Source organism: Nymphaea colorata, chromosome 8, assembly GCF_008831285.2.
Source record: "Nymphaea colorata isolate Beijing-Zhang1983 chromosome 8, ASM883128v2, whole genome shotgun sequence".
Classification (NCBI taxonomy): domain Eukaryota; kingdom Viridiplantae; phylum Streptophyta; class Magnoliopsida; order Nymphaeales; family Nymphaeaceae; genus Nymphaea; species Nymphaea colorata.
In genome coordinates, this window is record NC_045145.1 from 2,209,588 (window position 1) to 2,218,302 (window position 8,715).

The 8,715-nt window shown below is 42.4% G+C and overlaps 1 protein-coding gene across 1 annotated transcript; it reads left to right on the plus strand.

Moving 5' to 3' along the window:
* Positions 1-2,594: 2,594 nt before the first annotated feature.
* On the plus strand, positions 2,595-2,924 carry LOC116258815 (cysteine proteinase inhibitor A-like). Its single transcript, XM_031636226.1, has one exon. The coding sequence runs from the start codon at positions 2,595-2,597 to the stop codon at positions 2,922-2,924; it is 330 nt and encodes a 109-aa protein (XP_031492086.1).
* The last annotated feature ends 5,791 nt before the right edge of the window (positions 2,925-8,715 follow it).

Genomic DNA, 8,715 nt, shown 5'->3' on the forward strand with positions numbered 1-8,715 from the left:
AATACTAGTGAGAGATTTCACATACATAAATAGCCAACACCGGGGGCGTCAAATTCAACATAAAGTTTATGGCGACAGTTGCATCATCTGTGGCCTTGTCCGCAAAAAGGGTTACTAAAATATGTAAGTGATGCATAAAAGTATGGGGGAAGTTTGATTTCAATTTTCATGGGGAGTTGTCATGCTGTTTTCTATCAATTGTGATTTTGTTGGAGTATTAGAAATGTGTTGAATTGATTTCTGATTTGATTTTGCATCATGTAGAAAATTAATTCAATCTTTCAATTGATTTCTCCATACTAATCTTAAAGGGTTGTCCAGTTTCTTCTTGACGATGTCTACAAAGTGAACAAGTTACTTTTGACCGAAGTTCAGTGATGGACGTCGATAAAAGTTTATTTTTTAGCGACATTTGTAAAACGCACGTCGACATTTGCCATTGGATGTCAGTATCGACGTCAGTTTTCTCGTGTGTCGGTGAATCCATCTTTTCTTGTAGTGTGGTTTCAAGATCCTTTTCAGTTTTCTTGTTAATTTTGGGTGATAAGATGGTAACCTATTGTGGTGATGAAACTCTATACACTGGCAGCTATTTCACCTTCTATGAAATTTTCTGCCAGTGTTAGAAACATGTTTTTAGTTTGTTCAACCGATAAATTACAACAGGGCAAAAAGCACTAGATTATTATAGTAATACTAGTGAGAGATTTCACACACATGAATAGCGAACACCGGGAACGTTAAATTCGTCATAAAGTTTGTTGCGACAGTTACATCATTTGTGTCGTTGTCAGTTAAAAAGGTCAATAAAACATGTAACTGATGCATAAAAGTATGGGGGAAGTTTAATTGAATTTTCATGGGGTATTGTTATGTTTTCTATCAACTCTTATTTTGTTGGAGTGTTTGAAATGTGTTGAATTGATCTCTGCTCTGGTTTTGCATTATGTAGAAAATTTGTTCAATGTTCTAATTGGTTTCTTCATAGTAATCATAAAGGATTGTCCAGTTTCTTTTTATCGACGTCTTCAAAGTGAACGTCAGTACAAGTAGCTTTTTACCCATGTTCAGTGATGGACATTGGTAAAAGTTTCCTTTTTAGCGACATTTGCAAAATAGACGTCGATAAAAAGAAACTGGACATTGGTAACACCACGTGTCGTTAAAGGCTGTTTTTCACCGACATTTTTCTCTAAGTGTCGATAAAAATGAACATTCACCGACATTTGCCACTGGAATTCGGTATCGACCTAAGTTTTCCCAAGCGTCGTTGAATCCAAATTTTCCTGTATTGTGGTTTCAAGATCCTTTTCTATTTTCTTGTTGATTTTGGGTGATAAGATGGTAACTTATTGGGGTGATGTATATGGGGGAATTGAAATTTTTTTTCTAACGGATATTTCTGAATAAAAATTTTAAAACCTTTGCTGAAAAACAGCTGCTATGTATTAGCGATGGTTTATATTATGGCGATAGATTATAATGGTTTATCATCCGACAATATCAAGCTGCCAGCAAATTTCAATTCTCCCATGCACATGGTCACCCCCAGTGAAAGTAAAGTAGAAAGCCAAAAGAAAAAAGTTAAAAGAGGATGAAAATGCCTCCTCTTAAGAAGGTGCCCATGTTAGTCACCAAACATAAAACCCGCTCTCCACGTTCAGATCCGATGTATCTTAAAAACTTATCTTTCCATAAAATTTCAGTATTTCTGCAAACCGGGAGTCATCATTTTTTTCATTTAATGAAAGAAAAGAGCATTCATCTATATTCCATGTTTGCATATTCTTTGAGTCTCGATATGTTGATATCGAGTTAGTTCACACTTATCTTTCCGTAAAATTTTCAATATTACTGCAAACCGGAAGTCATCATTTTTTCATTAAGTGAAAGAAAGGAGCACTCATCTTATATATTCATGAGAAGCAATAGCAACGAAATAAAGTCTGACACGTTATGGGATCACCGCGTAGAGAAAGAGTTTGATCAAATTAACAAAGAAAGAATGCTGAAGATTGAGCAAATGAAACCAGAGGACTAGGGAGTCCACATTCTATTGTTTTCTCAAAGTCTTGGGGCGGTCAATTTGTTATTGATATTACGTGGAAGTCCTAGACGGGGCAATTTTTGCGTTTTTTTCAAAATTAAATCCTACATTTGTTGGGGGAGATGGAGAAGAGCTGAAACTGTCCCTCCTTCCACTTCTCCTCAAATTTGAAGGTATCTAAAATCGTGCCTTGTATATAATTCAAATTATATATATATATATATATATATATATATATATAAAGTAAGTAAGGTTGACCACTTAACGCATTCCAATTCTGTCGTAGTTGGTATCCTCAACAACGGCGAAGGCTGAAAATTGAGGAAGGGGAAGAGGACGGGTCAAACGCTGTTTCTAGTTGCATTTCTTATTCTCCAAACGCTTGCTTTGGGATCCCAACGTGCCAAATTGGCCCTATAAATATGAGCTCAGGCAGGTTTCTCAAGACCATCAATGGTCGTTGGCTGATATATTAACTCATTTCAAAATTTATACATTCTTTCCTCCATAGATCCGATCCCTTCTCAATTCCCAATTCCCTGTCCTAATGGCTTCTTCCAATTCCTCAGTGACCGCTTTCGGCGGTTTCCATCCTTTCGGCGGTTTGCAGCCGATCCCGGACGTGAAGAACAACATGCATGTACAGGAGCTGGGTAAGTTTGCGGTGGCTGAATTCAACAAGAAGCACCAAGAAGCAGCAGCCCTAGTGTTCGTAGAGGTGGTGGAGGCTCAGAGCCAGGTGGTGGCCGGAACCAACTACAGACTGCATATCGAGACCCTCAAAGCAGGGTGTGTCAGGCACTACAAGGCTCTTGTGTATGAGAAGACATGGGAGAACGTCAAGACCCTGACATCGTTTGAGCCTGTTTTCCCTTGATTAAGCAATGCTTGCTTGCTGCTGCCATCTTCTGTGTTGAACCTCTCTGCATTCATTCCGTTCATAGCTCATGATAAAGTTCTATGGAACGATCATAGAACCCCTTGTCGTTGCATGTTTCTCTGTTCGTCTACGATCTGTTTCTAGTCACAATCAGTTCTTTGGTGATCGTGCAATAAGCCGTTTGGCATTGTTTAATTTTTTATGTCCTGAAAGTGTTGTTTGTAGTTCTTCCAATTAATTAAATTCTGTTGCATGCATGTCATGGATCACAGCAAAATTTAAGTACGACATCCCATTGGAATTGGATTTATATAAATATGCGATCGGTTTGAGAATCTAAATATCCTATATCCGATATCCAATATCGACGAAGTTTAACATATTGTAACGTGGTTTGGATTCAATTTAAAAATCAGATTCTAACCAGATTTGGATTGTGAATGCAGATTCAGATATGGTACAGATTTTTTTTCATTTGTGTCTCTAGTTGGATATATGAATATTCAAAGAAATGAATACATTAAAAAGTATATCTGATTCAATTCCAATCCATTGGCATGCCTCCGACTGAACCAAGTTTCCTCTTACATGGAGCTACTTTTATAAGCATTGACACAATCCCGGCTCTCTATGAGTAAGTATCAGATTGGATTGAAATTTAATAAATGACACAATTCTCTGGTCCCCGACCTCTGCCCCTGTTTACGAGTAGGAAAGTACAAAATTAACATAATTCTTGGTTTTCTGAATTGTTAAGAAAGTAGCAGTTTGAGAAGTGTGCAACAGTGAAATTGGATGAAAACTCAGTCCCAGTCGATGAAGATCAGTTTATAGCATTGGTTGATGATGTGGGATTGACAATAGGCCCTTGAGATGTCAATGTAACAAGAGCTAGCTATGGGACAGTGAAAGGAACAATGCACTGTCACACAGAGCAGAGTACAATAGAGTAGATGAAAACAGAACAAAGAAATGATATATTGGAAACAGCGGCAGCCAGTAAACATATGGTTGTCGTTGTTTCACCATTGGTCAAATATTCATGGTGATCTGAGTTCATATGAATTCAGATCCATGGATTTATGGTCGGACCTCCCCTCGTCTAACCTTAAACCCATGACTTTTGACATGTAGCATGGATTTCAAATCATAATCATTAGTTTGACTGAAAATCTTCCAAAACACACCATTTTAGGCATCCTCCGAACTAAAATCTGAGGCTACCAAAAACAACCTATAAGTTGTGCCTTCACCATAAATTTATTTGGCTGCACTTTGTTGCATGATCTTTTTCTCTCTCTCTCTCTCTCTCTCTCTCTCTCTCTATATATATATATATATATATATATATATATATATATATATATATATATGGAGAGAGAGGAAAACAGGTAGCTACCAAACTTTCCTCTACAAGACCTAAACAAGATTTTTTATTTTTTTTTTAGGAGCAATTTTGGCCTATTAAAAAACAGGTTGTGTTTTAGATATATCACTTAATCTCTACCACTTGATCATTTTTTAGTTGATGGATTATATGATTCTCATCAAAACCTGGTATAGAATGGTCAAGTTAATGTTTTGTTTTCGGTGTCCCTTGAAAAGGTGAGTCTGTAGTGGGCCATTTTAGTGACCTTTTTACCTGACAAGGCCACAAGTGATGCAATTGTCGCATTGAACTTTATAGCGAATCTAGCATCCCTGGTGTTGGCCCTACTATAATATGCCAGTGCTCTTTGCCACAACTATAATTTATCGATTTACAAAAATAAAAAAAATGTTTCTAACGCTGGCTCAAAATTTCATAGAAGGTGAAATAGCTGCCACGGTATAGAGTTTCATCACCTCAATAAGCTATCATCTTAATGATCTTGAAACCACACATGGATTCACTGACGCATGGGTCAATACCGCCATCCAACAGCAAATATCAGTGAAAATTCATTTTTTAGCGATGTTGAGAGAAAAATGTCGGTGAAAAATAGCCTTCACCAACGTTCACCAATGCGTGGCATTTTTATGCCCGTTTTACGAACGTCGCTAAGAAGGAACTTTTATCGACGTCTAGCATTGAACGTCGACAAAAATTACTTGTATCGACGTTCATTTTACAGACAAAAAAGAAACTAGTTTTATCGACGCGTGATCATGGTTGCGTCGGTGTAATTTTTTCCCGTTACAAAATTACTAATGTGTCTGCCCTGCATGTCAGTATCACCCTACTTTTGTTGACGTGTTATGTTCGGACGTCGTTAATGGCTGTTTCATAGACATGCTCTGGACATCGGCAAAATTGCCACACCAATTTTGTTGATGTCTTTAAGTACAGCCTTTGTTGGCGTTCTCCCGCGATTCACACTCAATCCCTCTCTTTTGGTAATGACAAAATGAAGAGAGGGGACCGTAGGCTGCAACACACCAACGAGGGAAAGGGCAAGAGAGGGAGCAGCTGTACACGGGCAGAGAGAGAAGCAAGCTGCGTCTAGGGCAGCGTGAGAGAGAGAAGAAGCTGCGTCTAGGGCAGCGTGAGAGAGAGAGTCAAGGACGGCAGGAGAGAGAGAGTAAAGAGCGAGAGAGGGAGGGAGAGAAAGATGGAAACTTTCTTCTCCTCTTTTGGCATTAACTTCTCAACTTCTCATTTTAGTAAAAAAAGCTAACATTTATAGACGATAAAAAAAAACTGAAAAACTTAACGAGTAAGTTTAGCAACTCGTAGATCGTGCTTTCTCACGATCCCTCCGCTTCAACTTTTTCAGCTTCCACCATTTTCTCCACTCCTTATTTAACTGCCCACGATTTGAAACCGCACACACTTTCTCTTGTTTCCACTTTTCACTCCTTCACGCACTCATGCTTTTCCCACGAGCTCCACACGTTCTCACGAGCTCCTCCACTTCAGGAGTTAGAGCAACAATCTCCCCCCTAATCCTGATGTGGCCCGAGCTCTCGAACACCAAGTACGTGTCGCATTGTTGCCAACTTTGCCGCTGATAATGCCTTTGTCATAAGATCCGCTCGTTGTTCATCTGTGCGTACAAAATCCACAATAATATGTCCTCTTTCGACACATTCTCGAATGAAATGGAACTTTGTATCAATGTGTTTACTACGTCCATGAAAAACTGTGTTTTTCATCAGTGCGATTGCGGACTTGTTGTCCACATACAACTTCACCACTTGCGGCTCTCTCCCAATTAGTTCGGCCAAGAGTCCTCTAAGCCAAAGTGCTTGACATGCCGCCGCAGTTGCTGCCATGAACTCAGCCTCGCATGAAGACAGAGCAACGGTCTTCTGCTTTTGCGAGTTCCATGAGACTAGGCTTTCATTTACATAGAACGCCATGCCTCCGGTGCTTTTCCGATCATCGACGTCGCCCGCCAGGTCACTATCCGTGAACCCGACAATCACTTCTTCTCCTTTTCCTCTGGTGTATACAAGACCGAAGTTGATTGTGCCTTTCAAATAACGTAAAATCTGCTTCACTGCTTTGTGGTGCATCACTGTCGGTCTCTCCATGAATCTACTAGCTACACCGACAGCATACGAAAGATCTGGTCTTGTGTGGAGAAGATACCTTAGACATCCGATGACTCGTCGGTACTCAGTTGCATCCACCGGTTGTCCTTCGGGATCCTTGTTCAACTGTGACCTTGGTTCCATAGGGATTTTAGTAGGATTGCAATCAAACATGCCAAATTGAATTAGTACCTTTTTGGCATAGGCTGCTTGTTTGATCGAGATACCGTCTTCACCTTGTTCCACCTCAATCCCAAGGTAATAGGTGAGCAGGCCGAGGTCGCTCATCTCGAACTCAGCCATCATCTGCTGCTTGAATGATGCGATTGCCTCCGAATCCTCCCCTGTTACAATTAGATCATCAACATAAACTCCGACGATGATACCGGTACGGTCTTTTCCCCTGGTATACATGGCTTGTTCAAGCGCGCACTTTGAGAACCCAAGGTGCTTCAGGCTTCGATCCAGCCGCGTGTTCCAAGCTCGAGGTGCTTGTCGGAGGCCATACAATGCCTTGCTTAGTTTGAGCACCATATGCTCCTTGTTCTTCACCGTGAAACCTTCTGGCTGAGTTACATAAACCTCCTCCTCAAGTTCGCCATTGAGGAATGCTGATTTGACGTCGAGGTGATGGACTTGCCACCCACGGTTGGCTGCGACGGCAAGGATGACTCGCACGGTGTCGAGCCTGGCGACTGGTGCAAACACCTCATCGAAGTCGATCCCTTGCCGTTGAACATAGCCTTTTGCGACTAGTCTGGCCTTGTGCTTGATCACCTCTCCGTCTAAGTTTTTCTTTAATTTGAACACCCATTTGAGTCCAATTGCTTTGGTTCCAACTGGTAGGGTTGTCAGCGTCCAGGTCGAATTTTTTTCAATGGACTCAATTTCCTTGGCCATCGCATCCACCCATGCCGGTTGGCCCATTGCCTCTTGATAACACGATGGCTCCTCTATTGCCGCAAGCATGGCCTCTTCTTCGACATCTTCATCATCGAGCTCGACATGCCGAGCGTCTCGCATGATATCATCGATATGTCTATACCGAACGGGTCCGTCATTACTGTCCTCCATCTCCGAGGTTGCGGCAGTTTCATCCGCCAGCAATCTCCGAGCCGGCGTCACCACCGGCGTTGCTTCGCCACCCATCGATGTCGATGAAGAAGTAGGGTAGCCTAGATCCATGGATAGCGACCTTCCTGCTTGTCCGCTTGCAACTGAGTTGTCCACTGTTGATTCATCCTCAACAGTGAAATTCGACGAATCACTGCCTCCTGCATCCATGTTCCAATTCCACTTTATTTTTTCTTCAAATTTAACATCACGACTTACATGGATTCTCCCGTGCCGCGGATCAAATAATCGGTGTGCCTTGCAGCCATCCTCGACGCCGAGATACACCATTGGCAGGCTGCGATCATCAAGCTTCTTGAGGTGTGGTGTTGTCACCATGGCATGCGCCGTGCAGCCGAACAATCGAAGATGTGCAAGATCCGGCTTCCTATGACTCCAAGCTTCATACGGGGTGCGCTCGCCCATGGTCTTCGTAGGCAAGCGGTTCAACAGGTAGACTGCGTGTCGTACCGCCTCTCCCCAAAATCTTCCCGGCATGCTCATGCTCTTGAGAAGAGATCTTGCCATCGCCATCACCGTCCTGTTCCTCCTCTCCACCACACCGTTTTGTTGTGGTGAGTATGGCGCAGTGAGGTGTCGCGCAATGCCCGCCTGTTCACACACATTGGCGAACTCAAGAGAGAGGAACTCGCCTCCACGATTGGTCCGGAGCGTCTTGACGTGATGCCCGCACGCGTTCTCGGCCAACGCCTTGACCTTCATAAACGCTGAGCATGCCTGGTCTTTTGTTCTGATCACGCACAACCACATCCAACGAGTGAAGTCATCAATTATTAGTAAGAAATAGCTATTACCGGCAGGGGTGGTGCGTGATCGGGCCGCAAAGATCAGCGTGCAAGAGTTCGAGTGGCTCCTTCGCTCGATAGATGGCTGCCGACGGGAAGACTGTCTCGTTGCTTCGGCCACCAAACACTCCCGGCATAACTGAGCGGGATGAGAGATAGGCGGTACCCCGGTTTGCCATCTTCTTTGTTTACAAAAGCATCTTCAATGCTTGAAAGTTGACGTGGCCGAGACGAGCATGCCACAACCATGCCGGATCTTCGAGGTTTGCCAAGAGACACACTGGCCTTGCAATCTGCAGCTCGATGCGATAGAGACGATTTGGCGTGCGTCTCACCTTCATGATCAACTGCCC

What these genes read in the sequence shown, in the direction of transcription:
- LOC116258815 (XM_031636226.1), top strand. Translation starts at nt 2,595, where the DNA reads ATGGCTTCTTCCAATTCCTCAGTGACCGCTTTCGGCGGTTTCCATCCT.